Below are 19,137 nucleotides of genomic sequence, written 5' to 3' on the forward strand. Positions count from 1 at the left end.
GCGAATGCCGTGTGCCGGGGGGCACTTGGGAGTGGGTGTGGGGAAAATGCGAATGCTGTCAGCCCTGAGTATCAGCAAAAGAGGGGTGGCGAGAGAGCGGGAGATTGGGGGACTGTCCTGCAGCCGTCTGAGGGACGCGAGGACACAGGGACGCTGCGCTGACGCCTGCACTTCTGAGTGGAGGACCTGGCTGTGGCTGGGGCAGTGTGGGCGGGACGGAGTGCGGAGCCCCACGGCGAGTCCTGAGCCCGCCCGGCCCGGGGTCGCAGGGAGGAGATGACTGGGGACTCTGCGTGTTGCGAGGGGCAGGACAGCGACAGCGCCTCACGTTCCCTTTTCTCGGGGCGGCATGAACACGGCTCACACATGTCTGAAACATCCTGAACGCCTCTCACTAGACGTGGTGGCAGGTGCAGTCCCTGGAGCGTGGGCTGACGTGAGCACAGATGGCGGGGGGTGGGATCGGCGGGTTTCTGGGCTCTGGCGACGGTGCGAAGACCTCAAGCAGCTTCTCAGCCGGGGCCCCGGGGGTCCCAGGATGTTCCAAGGGAAAAAGTACAAAAATGGGGGGCCACGGCGCAAAGTAAGAAGAGATGAAAACACAAGTGACAGAGCACAGAAATGGGGGGTTGGGGGGGACTCGGCCCGCTCACCTGAGGGCTGAGGCGCAGGTGCCGCTGGGAGGCTCCGGGGAGCGGCAGAGTGGCAGCCGCAGCTGGCGTGTGCCAAGCTGGCCTCGCTTCAAGTTGGGAGGTTCGGCTGGGGAACATACTGGGGGACTTAAAGGTTTTTTAAAGTGTTTTCTCTAAGAAAACAGCAGCACACTCACTGTTCCCCAGAAAGGGGCGGTGGCCGGAAGTATGTGGAGCTGGACGGGCGCTGAGAGAACCTGGAGTCATTCGCTGACTGCAGGAGACGCCCGGGGCAGACCCCGAGGCAAACGATGGTCTTCACGTGGGGCCACGTCACCTGTGACGGTCCTCCCGCCCACAGGCACCCCCATCTCCGGGAGGTAGAAAGGCTGCGCGGGATTTCTGGTATCAGTCCCGGAGGGCTTCCTAAGGAACTGGCGGTGAAGAGGGTGACTCCAGCCACCCAGGGCCTGAAGGAAGCCCGTGAGCACAGACGGAGACCCGAGGCAGGAGCACGGCCCACAGCCCTGGTCCTGAGAGGAGGGGCTGTGTGGAGAGTGATGGTGGTCCGGGGTTCCTCCTGGAGAGGCGCGTGCTACACCTCGGCCCCGTTTCCTCTTTCTCGCTCCTGTCAGGGTGAGGGGCTCTGCCCCGGTGAAAGGGGGAAGGCTGAGAGGCAGCTCCAACTTCAGTGGTTTCTGATCCTGTAATGAAAATTTTCCTTTTAATTATTGCCTGTCCCTTTCTCTGAAGCATATTCCATCTCTTGTCCTCTGATCGGACGACAGGCACTTGTTGGCCGCGCTGGCTCTGTTCATGCCTCTGCTGGACGCCTGGTGCCCGCTTCAGCCGAGCACCGCGCCGTGATTGATGAGGCAGCGGCGCGAGCTTTTATTACTAATTGCAAGGCCTGGACTCAGGCCTCTGCCAGAGCCGCCTCTGGGCAGTAACGCTGATACCTAGTGCAGGTGGAGTGCGTCACAGTCTCCACACTCGTCCTGCCCTTGAAGCCCCCAGTAAACACGGCGTTGCGAATGCTTCGCTCTTCCGTAAGTGGGAAATCGTGCCGTACTGATCTAATCACGGTGAGTCACCAGAAGTCCCTGATCCGATAACCGTGACCATTTGCAGAGCACCTTCTGTGCGTAAAGCACTTGGCTGAGGGTGCCAGGAGATAAATCTCCAGTGAGGAAACTGATAATGGCCCCCGGCCCATCCGCGGGACCCAGCTTCCTCACAGCACCCCAGCTTTGCTTTGGAGACCCCAGACTCCAGTCAGTGTGGCTCGGGATTCATCAGTCCCATTTCTGAGCTTTTTAAACTGAAAGCTTCACTATTACGCAGAAAGCCAGTCCATCTGTCCTGTTTGCTTTTGTTTGTTTTGGGGGGGTCACACCTGGAGGTGCTCAGTGCTGGCGGTCACTCCCAGCTGCCCTCGGGGAACCGTGTGGTGCTGGGGCTCAGACCCAGCCCCCACTCCCCACCACACAGCTGCACAGCCCCCAGCTCCCTGCAGCCCCTGTTCAGACTCGCCGTCTGACTGCAGTGTTGTCCTGACGGTGGTGGCCAGGATGTGTGGACGTGTCCGAGCCTGGCCCCACGCAGCCTGTTCGCTCCCTAGCTGGGAAGACGGCACAGTCAGCTCTGGCACTGAGGGGTCTCTTAGGAGGGGGCGGCAGGGCCAGGGGGGCTCTCCCTGAGTGCAGAGCTTCCAGAACAGTGCCATCCCTGCTTTGGAAGCCCTCAGCACCCTCAGACTGGGGGCCCTGCAAGCCTGCCTTCCTCTGTGTGGGGCTGGTGCAGCCTTGAGCCGTGTGTGGCCCCGGGAGCGCTGTCCCTCAGCTGGCGGTCTTGCTTCTTGTGCGGTGTCAGTGTTTTGTTAACTCTGGGGCTATACTTGCTCCTGTTTGGCTCGTTATGATTGTGTGTTTGGATATCTCTCACAAAAGCGTTTGAAGGCACCGTCTTTCCATGACCCACTTGTGTAGTTTCCAAGGGAGGTGGATGCCTAGGGCCCCACATACCTCCTGACTCTGGTGATTCGGAACTTGGGCCATCACAGCCTCCAAAGGAAATTCTCCTTCACTGTCCAGACGTGTCCCAGAGCCGGCAGCCTTGGTGCCCCGGAGCACCAAGCGTTGGTGCCCCGGAGAGACCAGGAGTGAGCACTGTGGGGGTGAGCCGGGCTGGCACAGGGCTGGAAATGATGGTCTGACCACTTAGCTCTCTCTCTCCAGGGCATCGTTCATGACCAAGACCGTCCAGTACCAACATGAGCTCCATAAGTTTCTCATCTGGGACACAGCCGGACAAGAACGAGTAAGTCACCCTCTAGCTTCCCCGGTGCTCTTCTGAGACAGGTCCTCACCCCCATGCCCGTCCGAGTCCTGACAGCCCGCTCACGCACGCTCCATTGCGACCCGAGACCCTCCCTCCTTTCCAAGGAGGCCTCGAGCGACCACAACAACTGAGGGCGTTTCTCTGCTTTAGTGTCTTAAAGAAAATGCTAACTAACGGGCTGGTAAAGTCCCACTCAGGGTGTCGCCCTGAACGTGGGGCGTCCGGCCGGGAGAGTTAAGCGCATCTTATTCACAGCCGCCTGCTCAAAGCTAAGTGGGGACATGACAGAAGAGAAAGTTTGAGGTTTGAGTGGACTGGCTGCCCGCACAGCGCCTTCGGTAGGCGCTCAAGAAATATCTGCTAGCTCTGTTGCTCGCGGAGAGCCAGGTAGAGGCCACCCGAGTCAGGCGGGGCAGTGGGCATGGAGGGACAGGCTCCCCCGGGGCCTGCGTGTGCGTCCGTCAAGGTGTGTCCGTTGAATGTGGTTTGCCAGCAGGGCCCTCGGAGCCCTTGATAGGTACTCAGGGTCCCTGAGCTCTTCGGTGGAGCCGAGGAATCGGGAGATCAGGAGTCTGGCAGGGGCCTTATCTCAGACAGCGTAGATGCCGCTCAGGGGGGAGGCTGATGGTCAGGGGCGGCCAAACAAGCCGCGCCGCTGTCCTCTAGGGGACAGACGTTTGCACCTATATGGAGGCTGACGTTGACACCAAGTTTCTTGCCCATTTTCATCCCCGGCCTTATCTGTGCTCTGCCTCGGAGGCCCCACGCCTCCCTGGTGTTGTGTGTTTAGAATAGAGCGCCAGGGCAATTAGACCTTTGCCCACCCGTCCCGCAGACGCGCTGAATGCGTCTATAGACCGCAGCCGGCTGTTGTTTGTCCTATTAGCCGAGAGCTTGTTTTGCTCTTCACCCCGGTCATGTGTGCACCCTTTCACGGAATCGAGGCCCAATTTCCCTCCCACGTATTTGATGACACGGGAGGCTCTCGTCATAAAGAACCGTGCCACAATGGAGAGCTCGTTCTGCTTTGAATCCGAGTTTATCCTGGTTTACTGTGTGATGGATAATATCTCTTTTTTCCTGGGACATAAAAGAAGACAAACATAAGGGCCTCCGACTCTCCCTCGCCGCTCCATAATAGCAGGATTCCGTTCCGTCTCGTAATTAGCTGCTTTTCTCTTCTTGTCGCCCCACTTCTAATTGATTCTACACCGGGCGCCCTTGCTCTCAGATGCAGATCCGCCTGGCCCCTGCTCGAGGCACGCTCCCTTAGCAGGCGTGGCAGCGGGGCGGGCAGGGCGGGGGTGGGCCGAGTGCCAGCATCTGGTGAGTTCGTGCTCTGGCCGCTTGCTTCCCGGCCAGGTGCCTGTCCAGGGGTGTCACAGTGGTTAAGAAAAGCTGCGTGTCTGCCTGTGAACCACACAGCACCTGCTGCTCGGTCCTGGGCGAGGCCTTGGGGTCCTGCAGACGCCGGCCGGCGCCCTCCAACCCACCATCTTCATGCAGCCGGAACACTTGTCTGCCCTCAGAACTCTCCTGGCCTCGGAGGGGTCTCTGCTGATGCCCCCGCCCTCGATGCCGCTGTGCTCGGCTTCCCCGGTCTCCTTCCACATCCTCTCACCATTCTCCCCGCTGCGGCCCCTCCTGCCAGAGGGACCAGCCCTTCCCCCGCCCTTCCCCGCAGCCTCCCTCCATTTCCCGAGGACCCCCATTCCACCCCTGGTTGTCATTTATCCTGTCTGCTGCCTTTTTGAACACTCCCTCCCTGAAGACCTCAGCTGTGTCACCACAGCCTTCCGTGCCTCGGCCCAGGCTGCGTCCATCGTGCGCAGCCTCGCACAGCTCCTGGGTCCTTACTTGCCTTTCTTCTATGAGGCGGGGGGCTCCCTCCTGGCTGTGCTCAGCCCCTTGGCGCCGGCCACTGCTCTGATACAGTGGGAAGCCCCCCAGGCTGGCTCTGCGCACCGCTGACTCTGCCCTGGGCTGATGCAGGACGGTCCTCATGGGACCGAAAGCCTGGGAGACGCGAACCCCTTCTGTTGGACCCGCCGCTCACACAGCCTCCTCTTTTGCCCCACGCGACTCTTGCTCTCCATCGCTTTGACCCACTCACTGGACCCCTTGCCTTGCATGAGTGAGGTCCTGGGGCCGATCCCCGGTGATGGGGAAAATGAGAGATTCAGCAGCTTAAACAGTCTTGCCTAGTCTTCACGATCCAGCTGTGCCTTACTGCACAGTGGTATCAGTAAGTCAAGAAAAGTGACTTTTGGAGAAGTTCTTTTTTTTTTTCTTTTTTGAGTTACACGTGGCGATGCTCAGGGGTTCCTCCTGGCTCTGCATTCAGGAATTACTCCTGGCGGTGCTTGGGGGGACCATGCTGGGGATCAAACCCGGGTTGGCCGCGTGCAAGGCAGATGCCCTCCGCACTGTACTATCCAGCCCCTGGAGAAGTTCTTGAATGCCCCCCAAAGCCACTGGGGTTGAGAGCTTGCACCCCTGAGTGCAGAGGGGGCCATGATGCAGAGGGTGAGGTTTGTGACCCGGGGACTGTGCTGGGCGGGGAGAGTCCGGTGAACTGAGAAAGACGCAGGGCCATTGATCGCCTTTCACTGCAGCCTCACACAGGAAGCCAGCGCAGGGATGCAGTACTAACTTTCCCTTTTTTCACTTGTCACGTTAAATGAAACTTGGTCATGATTTGATGTTTGTTTTCTTGAGAGTGAACCTTTGTCAGGCCTTTGTTTCTTTTAATTTGCTCTCCTTCGTGAATTCAGCGTGGGTACCCTGTTCCCGCCTGTCACCCGTGCACCTCTCCCCGCTGCAGTGCTCGGATGGGTGCCAGCCAGAAAGATGCTTCTCTCCTCACAGAATCCTCCCAAGTACCATCCCTGGCCCTGTGATCACATAAAGGGGAATGTCCCACCCAGAGCCCAGCACACAGTCTCGTTCTCAAGGTCCCTGTCTCTGAACCCTTCCTCCCAGTGGCCGTTTCTGGAAGGCAGGGCTCCTCAGGAAGGTAGAGGCCCATCGAGTCCTGTGGAGTCCATGTAAGAAATTCTTTCTGGAATCAGGATAGTGCGCTGTGGCTTAGATTCTTCTAGAACTGGGGCTGAGTGTTGGCCACAGCCCGTTACTAGCAGTTTCTCCAGGGGAGCTGGTAACCTGAGTGTTACCAACCTGGTTGGTAACCAGCGTTCTGATGGGAGGAGAGAGAGAGATTTTCTGAGCCCAACTCTCAAGCAGTGTGTGTGTGTGTGTGTGTGTGTGTGTGTGTGTGTGTGTGTGTGTGTGTGTGTGTGTGTGTGTGTGTGTGTGTGTGTGTTTCTGAGCCCAGCTCTCGAGCCGGCTTTGCGGCAGAGATGTGTTGCAGCCCGAGATTCTCTTTATTAGCTGTCAGCCTCCTTTACCCCGAATCAGCGTGGAAAGAGTTTCCACGCCAGTGATGGCAGCGTGATTTATTTCAGGCCAGCCCCCTCAGACAACAGTCTACTTGATAAACTCTGGACGAGCACCAGAGACAGGCAGCCTGTCCGGCCTGGGCAGGCTCTGTGGGGGACACCCCCTCCCCACCTGCTTCTCTGACTCCCCCAGACTGCTCAGCACCGGCAGTGCTCAGCGGGAGGTGTTGGAGGGCGGGGTCCGGGATGCCTGGAGCGGCTGCAGGAAGGAGGCAGATCTCAGGCCAGATGGATGCAGCCAGGCGGGAAATCCCAAGGTCTGCCTGTAAATTCTCCTCAAGTCTTTGACACCCCCCACCACCACCATCCCCCCAGTTGTGGCTCCACAAAAGAGACACGTCTAAAATTGCTCGCCGGAGCGGGGCTGGTGTCCGTCAGGGAGAAAGGAGGCTTCAGAGCTGGCATGCAGTCTCCCGTGTCGGAGGGTGCTGGGAAAGAGCTTGGGCCTCCCCTGAAGGCAGCCCACGCGCGCAGTCCAGCCTCCGCCGGAGGTGCCGGCACTGAGCACAAGGAGGAGGTCGTACCGGCGCATCCAAGACCCAAAGGCAAAGGAGATGGGGAAGCGCGCCCTGGAGGCAGAGGAGGTGGAAATGCTCAAACCTGGACCCAAGAGCTAACGTGAGAAGCCTGCTGGGCAGGGGACAGGCAGCCTGCTCTACACACGTCAGGGCAGTGCAGCAGCTCGCAAGGACCAGCCACATCACTTAAAGGCACAGTTGGCCCAACTGTTGGACACCAAAGAATGGGAGAATCTCGAAACCAGCCCGGGTGGGGGCGGGGAGGGAGAAGGAGCACATCCCGCCTGAAGAACAGAACAGGACTTGGTACAGGTGCACTGTGCCTGTTGCCAGCTTTGCAACGGGTGTTTTGTGGCGCCTTTGTCTCCCTGGCTGTTGGGGCATCCAGCAGGGACGAAGGAATTTGCGATGGTGCTTGCGTTGTACACAGACATGTGTGTTGTGCTCCTGTACCCAAATCTCAGCTTACATGCAAGAGGCCCTCAACCCCCTGCTGCCGAGGAGGCGCGGTAGCCTGGCTTGGGGAGTGCTTTTTGGCACCTCGTTTCTCTCTGAAGCGTCCTTCCTCCTGGCGCCTTCTCGGGCTGCACCCCAGAGACAGGACTGATGGTCGCTCGTGAAGCGTTCCGGGCGGACGCTTAGTTCCCCCGCCCAGGCTCAGCTCTTGCTCCTTCATTCTCCAGTTCTTGTTCTTGTGGTGTGCGGGGCGCGGAGAAAGCTGGTGGGGAAGCAGAGTCGAGACCCTCCCCACGCTTGGCTGTGAAGAAACCGTGCGCGCGCATGTGTGTTTGTGTGTGTGTGGTGTGTGGGGGTGCTCCCCCCTCGCTGTTGACTCCCACCATGCCTGTGTAGGGGCAGGAGAGGATGGGCATCACAGCATCTGGGGGAGTCAAGTCAGGGTCAAGTAGAGAGAAAGTTCTTGTCTGGGAGCAGTAGCGTGGGTCACACCCCTCGGTGTGGCCCCCAGCAGGCTGTGTGCTCAGAATGGCCCCGCCCCCCTCGCGTGGGTGGACTCCTCCCTCCCCCAGCCTTTGCTTTCCTTCCCTGGCCTTCTGCACCCGTTGGGGCTAGTGATGGGGGGTGTTGAGCCTGCAGGCCTGTGCGGGTCCCCTACCCCTCCAGGACGTGGCTGCAAGGGCGGCCCTCTGTGAGGCCATCAGCATTTCGCTTGCAGGACTGTCTTCCCGCTTCTCTGGAGCACTGAGAACAGCATTTTCTTTTATCTCCTTGATCGTTTGGGAGGTCAAAGTTTATTGAGCAAATGGATTTGGGGATTATAACATTGAGTTCAGTTAAAGAGCCTTCTTAGATGAAGCAGTTGTTTATGTCACCATATTTAATTCCTGTAAAACTGTATTTTGACTTATCTTCCGAGATACATTCCGGTATTAGAAGTTCTTGCCTTTGGTATTTACGGTTTCATTTGCTTTAATGCATCCCGTCATCTTCTTCCTCTTGTACAGGGATAATGGGCCGTACGTCTCATGGAAACTCCGTGTAACCAGTCGGCCCTGTTCTGTTTCTCTCCCCTGCAGTTTCGTGCCTTAGCACCCATGTACTACCGAGGGTCTGCCGCAGCGATAATCGTGTATGACATCACAAAAGAAGTAAGACTGATGGCGGTTTTCTCGGGACTCTTTTGGACACCCCCTGGGTGGCCTAGCTCTCTAGTCGCTTTCCTCTGCTGTGTTACAGGAGACGTTTTCAACCTTAAAGAACTGGGTGAAAGAACTTCGGCAGCACGGCCCACCCAACATCGTAGTCGCCATTGCAGGGAATAAGTGTGATCTTATCGACGTCAGGTGAGTCATCGGAGGAGAGAAGCCCCTGCCACGTGTGGGCCCCTCCCCTCCCTGGGAGCCAGAGCCGGCTGAAGTCTCTCATTTTATCTCAGCATGCAGAAATTCATTCCTCTTGGTTATGGAGTTGGAAGGTCTCCACTGAAATTGGGAGAGAGTGTATGTGTGTGTGTGTGTGTGTGTATGTGTGTCTGTCTGTCTGTCTGTGTGTCCGTCCCCGGGCACTGTCAGACGTGAGCTCCCAAGCCCAGGCTTCAAGAGTTGGAGCCTGTGTTCAGCACCCTGTGGACCCGCTTCTGAACCGCCACTTGCCCCCCTGGAGCCCGTTACTAGCAGTTTCCCCAGGGGGGCTGCGGCTGGGCGGGGCCAGGTCAGGGCCTGGTGTAACCTCTTTTGTATTCATTAAGCGCAAGTAAATGCCGGGCAGGCGCTGGCATCTTAGTCGCTGTCATTGCCTTCCAGAGAGGTCCTGGAGCGAGACGCCAAGGACTATGCGGACTCCATCCATGCCATCTTTGTGGAGACCAGCGCCAAGAACGCCATCAACATCAATGAGCTCTTTATAGAAATAAGTGAGTAGCTCCAGGCCTCCCGGGTCTCCTCGGCGTGAGCAGCCTCAGACAATGGTCTGGCGGGGTGGGATCCCTCAGCGGGCGGGCGGAGCTTCCCTGGGTTCTCGGTGAGGGGAGTCGGGTGCCGAGGGTGAGGGTGCCGTGACATTGTTGGGGGCTGCTGCTGAATAAATATTGCGCGGCGGGGCTGGGGTCCTGGAGCTGCCCTCCTGCCAGCTCTCTGTAAATGTGTTTCAATTAGTTGTCCAAAGCCATTGAAAATGAACCGAATAAATAAAGGGAAATGAAATGCATGGGTAATCCTCTGTGGGTGCGACATGCTTCCCCTTCCCCCAGCCCTCCCCGCCCCTCTCCAGGGGTTGGAGGGAGGCAGAGCTGAGAGCCGGCTGCTGAGACCTCACCCTGTTTATTCATTTCTTTCAAATGTATCCAAGAGACAGGCCTAGCCCGCTCAGCTAGACAGACATAAGGACCCCTGAAAGAAGAGGGAAGAGGTGGGTGTGTGTGTAGGGAAGGCCTCTCCAGAGGGCCGGGGGTGATGGCTGATGAGCACCCCAGCAGGCACCCAGGACCCGACAAGTCAGACTTCCGGCAGGGAAGGCAATGTCCTTCCTAGGGTCACCGTGGGCAGCCGGGAATATGGCTCGGTGGTAAGCACATGCCCAGGGATGAGGCCCTAGCACTGATCGAGCTTCCTGGCCTCCCAGTGCCAGCCTGGATGAGGCAGACGAGGAACAAACGCAGCTGTTGGGAAATGCAGGCCCAGCAGAGGGTCGGGCCCCGGGAATCAAGCCCCTGGCAGCCCAGTTGCTGGTCTGGTTCTCATTTTTTTCTTATATTTTTAGTTGAGCATTTGGCACTTAATTCAGTGAACCAGAGACCTGAGTTTGATGTAGTTGTGCTGTTGGTTGCATGTGGCCATGCGTTCAATTGTTTTCTGAAAAGCTGCAGGTCAGCCAAGCTCACATGCTGGCCAGCAGCTGTGGCCAGTGGGCTGCTAGCCTGCACCCCGGGCCGTGAAAATCAGGATGTCTTTGCCTCCCTTGGTTATCTGGCGCATCCTGAGAGGCGGTGTGAAGCTGCTGGGAGTTTGTTTCACGGTTCGAGCTAGAGTTTCTCTGCATGGTGTCATGTGTGGTATCAGGAAGATGTTGTTACCACTTTCTGGTTTTGTGTTTTGGTTTTTTTTTTTGTTTGTGTTTTTTTGTTTTTGTTTTTTGGTCAGTAGTGGGGATCAAATCCAGGGCCTCATGTGCACCAGAGTGTGCCCTGCCATGGAGCCACGCCCCCCCCTCCCGCCCCACTGTCTGTGGGCGCATTCTTGATTCCAGGCGTGTTGTAAATAAGAAGGTTGTGAACTCTCCCAACAATGAAAATGGTTTTATTTTTAAAAAAATGAGTATGTCTGTACCCATTGTGACTGAAAAATAAAGAGTGTCAGTTCAGAAAAGCCTAGAGAACAGGCAAGCTGGGTTTGTTTTTTCGTTGCTATAAAATGGCTCAGCGCATGCCTGTCAGGCAGAAGTGATTTGCTTGCAGAAAAGTGCTCAGCAAAGATGTGAAGTCGAAGGGATCTTCACAGGCTCAGGTGGTCCCAGCGTGCCCGGCCCCGGAGCACACCTTCCTAAGTGCCGGCCCTTCTGGCTGCCTTGGCCCTGTGTGAGTTTCACGTGTTGAAGATGTTCTGCATTGGCTCCGCCATGGACTTCAGCGCCACGTCTTGTGTTGAGAGCCGGGCTCCTTCCCATCCATGCCGGTGTCGGAGCAGGGACAGCGCCCCGGGCTTGGGGTGTGCTGGGGAGTCGTCCTGAGTGACGACATGCGGGGCCGGAGAGATTCAACAGTGCGCAGGCGTCTGGCCTGGCTCGGTTCCCGGCGCCCCGGATGGTCCCTGGTGCCCCGCCAGGAGTGAGGGTCAAGCACCACCAGGTGTGGCCCCCGAACAGAGTAGAGAGCAACAGCACGCCGTCTATCCATGCCCACTGTCCGCCCGGTGCTGCACTTCTCCTGCCGAGCCCTCCCAACGTGCTATCAGGCCTCACTGTCCCTATATGATGTCTTAGTACTCAGACTGCACTGGCAGGAAGGAGAGTTTTTAGGGGTTTCATGTGTGTATGTGTGTAGGTGTAGGGGGCTCACTTGGCGATGCTCAGAGGTCTCTCCTGACTCTACACTCAGGGATCACTCCTGGTGGTACTCAGAGGACTATATGGGATGCCGGAGATTGAACCCTGGTTAGCAGCTTGCAAGGCAAGCGCCCTCCCCGCTGTACTCTAGCTTGAAGGACATTTAGTACTATCTGATTTTTTTCATCCTCTTTCCTTTTTTTGCCCCTTCCTGGCTCGCATCTGAGATGATTACCTTCCCCCTGTCTCAGTCCTCTCTGCCCCTGCGGTGAGTTCCAAGATGCTCTGTCGCCAGGTGTGCGTGCCACCCTGTTTCTGACAGACACTGCCCAGAAGCATCAGTGGCACTTGGGCATTGCTTTTCAGATGTCGTCATGGGCGTGCTGGTAGTCCACTGAAGGTGTGTGACATGCTGTGTCTGTCCACGTGGACTCACAGGCGTTTGCTGGAGACTCGGGGCTTGGCAACAAAGGACATGAGAGTCAGCAGGTCCCATCTCTGCCCTCTAAGTGCCCCAGAATGTACGAGCCGGTCCAGCCCACAGGCTGTGCCGATGCGGGGCGTGCACAGGGGCGAGGGGCATCCTGTCAGCTGCAGTGGGGCCTGAGAAGGCCCCTCCGCCACCAGACAGGCCTGTCCTGGTGAACTCTGCCACCGGGAGTATTGTGAGTTGCCTGCTCAGAACATCATCAGCATGAATATTTCCTGTTAAGTCTTTTCTAAATGCTTGTGAGGTCCTTGTTTAGGGGCTGACAGGGCCCGGACAGTGAGGGTCAGTGTGGATGCCCCCGGAGGCTAACACGGCCGGTCGAGCAGAGCTCTGGGTATACCTGTAAAACCTTCCAGTGTAAGAAAGATTTATCCCAAAGTTCATATTTATTATACTCTGGGGGAAATTTTTAAAGCGAAAACTGTTGTGTCTGACAACAAACAGATGTGCCAAGTTCCACTTCTCTCCCTTCCCTTCTCTCCCCCGGGTGCAGGTCGAAGGATCCCATCCTCGGATGCCAACCCTGCGTCTGGCGGGAAGGGCTTCAAGCTCCGGAGACAGCCGTCAGAGCCCAAGCGGAGCTGCTGCTGACCCCGCCCCGGCACCCCAACTCCATGAGGAAGTGGGTGATCCTGCGCGCAAGGAAGGGGTTTCTCAGAGACTGACCCCCGACTCCTCTGAAGACTGCAGCAGGAGCATTGCCGTCATCCTCTGCTACATCCTGCAGAGACTGCCAGGCAAGGCACCCGCATCACTGGCTTCTGACCTTGCCCGAAAGGGACGTAGAATTGTCCGGATGGTATGATTCGACTGTGGAGCAGTTTGTAATCAAGGTTCTGTGTGACATTTGTAAAGGGAAAACTCGCACTTTCAGGCTCTTTGGAGAAGACCTGGGGAGAATGGTCATTTCCTGGGCTTCCTGTCACCACTGTTACAGGGAATTGTATCATTTCAAACAGGCGGGCTCTCCTAAGTGGAGGGGTAGCAATTATTATCTGAAGTTAAAATGGGTTACTTACACGACTGATGGAAATGGTTTCAGCCCCACCATCTCCAGAGCAATTTTCATTGCTACATTAGCCCAGGAGACATCAGTAAATTAACAGCAGTAATAGCAGATGAGTATCTCACCCTCCGTTTGCGTTCTGACCCTGTCATTTCTGTGTCACCAAACACATTATTGGCACCTTTTGTAATAAGCTCTTATGATCAAGAAGGGAGGGAGGGCTGCCTGGGAGAAATTGAATTGCATATGTTTAAACTGGTTAGCAATAGTTTTTTAAAAAGGAAGAGAGAAAGAGAAAGTAAAGAAGTGTAAATGCTGTCAGTATTTTTGTTTGTTTTTTTTTCTAATTTAACCCAAATATTTTGGTGACAAAAGCAATTATCTGTAGCTTAGCATATGTAAAGTTGTAGTCTATATTTATGAGACCATTGCTTAAAGATGACAAATTATGTAAATACGTGAATAAATCCTACGTGTCACTGGCACTCTCCTGACCGCCGCCCTCCAGGTCTCAGTCTGTCCGTGGGGAGCCCACAGCTGCCGTCCCCCCCCTCTGGAGCAGCCCACCTGGAAGCGGTAATAGAGACATAAGCCACTCTGACAAGCCTGACCGGCCCTGCCGAGCCTGGGGCTGAAAGTTCGAGCCCCAACTCCAGTCAGTTACTGAGCATCGGTGAGAAATTTCTCCCGGCGCCTGCGGCAGCCTCAGGTCCACTGCGTTCAGAGCCCGCCTGGTGAACGCTCCGTTGCTCCTTCTGGCGCCTTTCTTTTTCCCTGGTCAGGGTGAGCACCCTTTCCCGTCGGGAAGCCTAAGGAGGTTTCTGACGGGATTTCAAACTAAGACACAGAAGTGAAGTTGGTGAGATTTGTTCCCGGTGTCACTGGGAGCCCTCCAGCTCAGTATTGTAAGGGAAGGAAATTTGCAGGATTAAATAGGAACTGTAACTGCTTTATTTGAAACTGAGTGATATTTTCAGAGCTATCATTAACTGAACAGTTGAAACTATGTAGAAATAATCGTGATTTCATCCTGTTGTTCCCCCACCTTCCCCCCTCCTTGATGCAGATAGATTTTAATGGGGAAGCTACTGCACTCAGATGACGTCAGCTCTGCGTCCCCTTTTCCTCCTGCATCAGAGTGTTTATTCTGGAGGCTATAGGGTGCGGTGCGGGGGGTGGGTGGGGGGGCTCTGACGTCGCTCACGGCACCTTGCGCCTCCCCAGTGCCGGGAGAGGAAACACGATCCCCAGGGCTCACTCCTGAGCACTGAAAGATGGTTCCATTTTATCCCGTGTGTGACCACGCCCCCGGCCTGTCCTTGGCTCCCCTGTGCTGGGCCTCTGTCTTCACGACAACCAAATGAAAACAGAGGTCACTGCCTCCTCGCAGGCCCGGCTGGCTGCCGCCCTCACTACCTCCTGCCGCCCGCTGCCGCCCCATCTGTCCTTCCACCGAACCTGGGCGCCCTTTTCTTCCCCGTCACATGCTCAGATCAGACCCGTCCTTTCTCCTCTCTTGCTGCTGGTTTCTCATTTTCCAGGTGCAGTGCAGGGCTCTGTGTGGGTTTCACCACGTTTGATGAACGGGACGGATGGTGTCTGGCTGGCGCGACACCTCGATTTCACACGCGTCTCCTGCCACCTTCTCCTGCCCTGCTCCATCGGTCTGCATCAGCAATTGACATGGCCCCGTTTCCCTGGTTCTCCTGCGGTATCTTTTGATGCCTGGCAGCACCCCCTGCAGAGTGTTACCTCTGACCCATAATGCCGCCCTGGGGCGAAGGGGGGAAGCCCCCAGTTTCATCTCTTTTGTTTGCTTCTGAAATGCAAAGATGAACGTTAAAGTTGGAGCCCTTGTTTTGCTGAGTACACTCTGGGTTCTGAACTGAAGAGGCGGGTGATGTCATCCAACACTCCGTCTGTTCCCTGCTGTTACTTCTCACTAGGAAAAAAGGGCTCAGTTTCAAGGAATTGAGCTGGAGCCCCATCTATAAAACGTCTTTGGCTCTCCGATGACGCATGGCCATTTTTTAAAACTTGAGGGACTGAAAAGAGAGAAATCATTAATGAGCTCCAAGTGCGTATCGATTCCTCACAGAGAAACTGAAATAAGCTCTTTGCAGGTGTCCAGTGCCCACCATCGGCGCCGCACAGAACTCTCCTGTCACATAAGTGTTTTTCTGGTCCTGTGGTAACTAATTAGCGATCATCCGCTGATTAAAAGAACATCAAGTGAGGGTATGATTGAGTGTCCTCCACGTAAAACTCCCTGGAAGAAAGGCTGGGGGCAGGAGCGAATGCAGGCCTGTGGTTCTCAGTAAAACTCCTCTATCCTCAGCCTCGGCCGCAGTCAGAAGTTCCGTGCATAGCCGCCGAGAGACGGGCTGCTTGGAAAATAACCTTCTCCCCGCAGCAGTCGGTGGTGTTGTGCAAAGTCTCCCATTACACACATCTCCTGGGCGCCTGCCTGTGCCTCGCAGAGAGGCTTTTGTCCCGGAGGCTCAGTCTCAAGCGGACTGGGTCCTTCCTGAAGTCCTCTGTTATTTTTAAATAAAGAGGAAAAGGCCACATTTAATTTCCCAACTTCTCTTTAATTCTTACATTTCTTTTTCTCCAGGCAGGAAACGGGCCTCGGGGCCCTCTGAATTAAACCCTGGGAGGTGTCGTGAGGAAAATGTCCTTTAGGGACTGTTCTCCTGGAGAAGTCGGCCCGGCTCTCTCCTGGCGCGCCGTGGGGGCGGGCAGGCTGGTTCAGGGCCTCTGCACTAATTGGCATGTCAGCCTCAGCGCCTCGGAGCCTGCAGTGGTTATTTGTTCCTTGCTGTGTCTTTTGTATGCGGGAGTGAGAGTAGAAGAGGCTCTATAAATCCATCCTTGGACTCTTTCTGCTCCCTTCCCTGGAGTGGGACGTGCGCCGTTGTGCAGGAACAGATGAGCCCCGCCACACTCCTTGTGTTTGCACGAACCTGAGTAATGACGCTCAGAGTGGCCCGAACTCGGCTTGAGGAGGGTGGCGACGGTGCAAAACCAAGGCACCTTCTCTCCGCACCAGGCTGTAACTGAGCCCTTGTGCCGTGGCTCGGGGGAGGGGAGATGTGCTGGCAAGAGCCACAGGCCGCTGCTCAGCGGTTCATATCAGAGAAGGGGTTTTCCATCAAGGGTCTAGCTGGGTTAGAGGCCTGCTTTCAATTACCTGGCTCCCTCAAAAAAAAAAAAATAATAAGAAACAATTTGAGGCAATGTCTAGGAGATGTGCTTTAACTCCTGTGATCCTCTGATAAAAAATTATCCAAGCCACAAATTTATTCAGGAGATAAACATTCCACTGGAGAGTTTTCGAAAGAGGAGGTGGGTGGAATTCTGCCAAGGCCTGGAAGGGTCAGGCACCGCCAGTTTCTCTCGACAGCGGAGTTACTTGTCTTGACTTCCAGTAATAGAAATCCAGGCAATCTGATTATCCGATTTGCAAGAAACATTAATTGAATTCTGGGGCATTTGTCCTGTTTTATGTGCAAATGAAAGTCTAAAAAGTATTAGGAGGGTATGACATTTTCCAGGAGCTCCACTTTTTCAATCTAAGAGAATGATAAGCAAGAAATCTGTGTGATGAAGTTTCCTTAGATATGATGAAGAAAGGGAATAAATAGAACCCAGCATCCCCGTATTTCTCCGTTTGTCCTTCAGGATTCTCTTCCATACAGGAAGGTGATTTACTTTTCACGTCTAGGGCCTCCACAAGCATAGATCAACTTTAATTTGTCTGCACCATCAGGAATAACTAATATGTGTGTGCTCTCTCCTTTTAGAATATAATCAATTCTAGATATGTGGGAACGTTTTTGGCTTCTGAAAAATGGGAGTCAGGAGTTTATTAAGAGAAAAGTCTTAAAGCTTCTGTCTTTTCCGTTTATGGTACTGAATATTCTAAATGGTGAGATTGGGATGTGTCTTCAGCAAATACAGCAATTAAAACCATGGAGGCTTAACAAATTTAACACACACACACAAATTGCTCAATTTATTGCCAGCGCATTTCCAGATCTGTATGGCGCCCAGTGCCTCATCAAAATGGTTTACAACTAAAACAAAATTCTGGGTAGCTTTCCATGAACAGGGATACTAGTGCCAAGAATTCAGCCAACTAATAGCAAGTCCTAAGACAGTAATGATTTTTTGAAAGGGCCTTTTTTAATTGGCAGTTTTAAACCGTGGACCTTAATGTTCTCCTTAATCACACAGCAGAAACAGAGCATGGCTGCCTCGGTGGCCCTTGACTCAGAAGCTTCCCTGTGTTTGGGCAAGCGGGTTGCGGGAGGCGGTTCTCGGGAGGAAATCATCTTTAAATGGCGTCTTTACAAGGGCCAATAATCTGTGCTTGGAACTTCAGTTGTCCAGGAAACTCTCACAGCCTGTGAAGTCAGCCTTGTGGGAAAGCCAAACACATCTTCCCCACGGTGTCCCCAGCTGGCCAGAGGTGACCCTGAGACGCTTCCAGAGCACTGTCGGTCCGTTCTTCTCTCATTCGTACCTGAACAATAGTCACTGCCCTCAGAAACTTTGGAAAGCGGGACTTAAATGTGTGTGTGTCCATGCCAGGCCCCGGAGCAAGCTGTCGAATTTAGGGAACTTTCTCTTAATCTTAACTTGGCTAGGATTCGTGATGGCAGAGGGCTCTGGGGGGGTGAGGGGGGTGATGAGCGGAGGGTGAGTCAGAACAGCCGAGGGCAGCGCTAGTTCTGAACCGTTGGCTGTGCTGGGAAAAGGGAGCTTCATCGCCCTGGAAAAGAGTTTCTCCGTCCGCCTTCAGTCCAGCTCATTCTCCCTCGGTCCCCGCTCTGAGTCACTCCACAATCGTCACGCTCCCCCCGGCCCCGCCGGGCCTGAGCATACGTCTTGCCTTACTCCTCCGGTGCGGGGCTCTCCCTGCTCTCCCCCCAAGACACAGGCCACCCACCCCAGCGCCACCCCTCGTGCGTGTGACATTCTCTCCTGTGCTGCCTTAAGTGGTCACATTCGGAGGGGTGGCCCCACGTCCAAGAGGGAGACAAGGCACAGCCCCCGGCCCCGGCTGGCTTGTATGGGGTGGGGGGAGCGGTTGTTGGCCTTCTCCGGGAAAAGAGCTTTTGTGAGGGGGCAGGGGGGGTGGGAAGCAGCCGTGGAGACGAACCTAGATATTAAAACAAATCGCTCTGCCTCTGTCCTACCAGCAGTTCTTTCTTCGAGGAACGCCATGCCTTTCCGAGAGCCGAGGCCGGGACTGAGCAATCTGTGCCTTTCTGTAGTTGAGTCTGTTAGGGGGATATCAGGTGCATCGCCCACACCGGAGGCTGCCGTGCACGCGAGCCTCGTAAGCACCCGCACTTGTGGCCGTGGCTCTGCACGCCTCTGCCTGCCTGCCCGGATGGAATGAGAGATGATGGTTTGCCAGGCTGCTGTGGATGTCTGGAGACTTTATTTTTGCAGTCTTAAGCTTGGGCTGGGCCTGAGTCTATAAACCATATGTCTGTCTTGTTTGTAGATGCTGGCAAAACTACATCTTTTGATTTTGTTGTAAGATTTTTCTTTTTCCACTTAATGCTGGTAGTAGTTGGCAAATAGTGGTTGATTTGGCATACTTTTAAACCTTACTGTTTGGGCTTGAGTATTATAAGATAAACTTTCACAGAGTATAACATGCTAAATTACTACAGAATTTGTTGTATTGTAAGAAGGGTGTAAACATTTTGTTAATAAATGCTATGTTTACAAATACATATATTTGCGTTTCAGATGGTTTCTCGTGGGGATAATCTTCGTGCCTTTCTCTGTTTTGTTTTGTTTGGGTCACACGCATCGCTGCTGAGGGATTACTCCTGGCTCTGCTTTCAGGAAGTTCTCCTGGGAGGGCTTGGGAGAACATACGGGATCCGGGGAATTGAACTTGAGTTGGTCTCATGCAAGGCAAGCGTTCGGCCTTGTGCACCAGCTCTCTGCCCTGCTGTGTTTTACTTGACCAGTTATGCTGAAGTCACTTCAAAATGGTTTTTGTTAACTGAAGCCCCAGACCTTGATAGCAATCCTGTCTGTGAGTAGGGAGGCATCTTTATTGCCAGATGGGTCTCCCAGCTCCTGCCTCTTATCTTCCACCACTCCCTCCCTCTTCAAGGCCCTGGGAAGGTTCAGACGGGGAACCGCGTTGCAGGCAGGCCTGCAAGGC

The 19,137-nt window shown here is 55.0% G+C and overlaps 1 protein-coding gene across 1 annotated transcript in view; it reads left to right on the forward strand.

Moving 5' to 3' along the window:
* The window catches only part of RAB22A (RAB22A, member RAS oncogene family), a 41,511-nt gene extending 22,817 nt beyond the window's left edge, over window positions 1–18,694 (forward strand). The window contains exons 3-7 of the mRNA XM_055137423.1: window positions 2,870–2,951; window positions 8,484–8,555; window positions 8,644–8,750; window positions 9,210–9,319; window positions 12,429–18,694. Of these exons, the coding sequence (XP_054993398.1) occupies window positions 2,870–2,951; window positions 8,484–8,555; window positions 8,644–8,750; window positions 9,210–9,319; window positions 12,429–12,526 (469 nt within the window). The 3' untranslated portion in view covers window positions 12,527–18,694. The remainder of the gene's footprint in view (window positions 1–2,869; window positions 2,952–8,483; window positions 8,556–8,643; window positions 8,751–9,209; window positions 9,320–12,428) is intronic.
* The last annotated feature ends 443 nt before the right edge of the window (window positions 18,695–19,137 follow it).

Source organism: Sorex araneus, chromosome 5, assembly GCF_027595985.1.
Source record: "Sorex araneus isolate mSorAra2 chromosome 5, mSorAra2.pri, whole genome shotgun sequence".
NCBI lineage: Eukaryota > Metazoa > Chordata > Mammalia > Eulipotyphla > Soricidae > Sorex > Sorex araneus.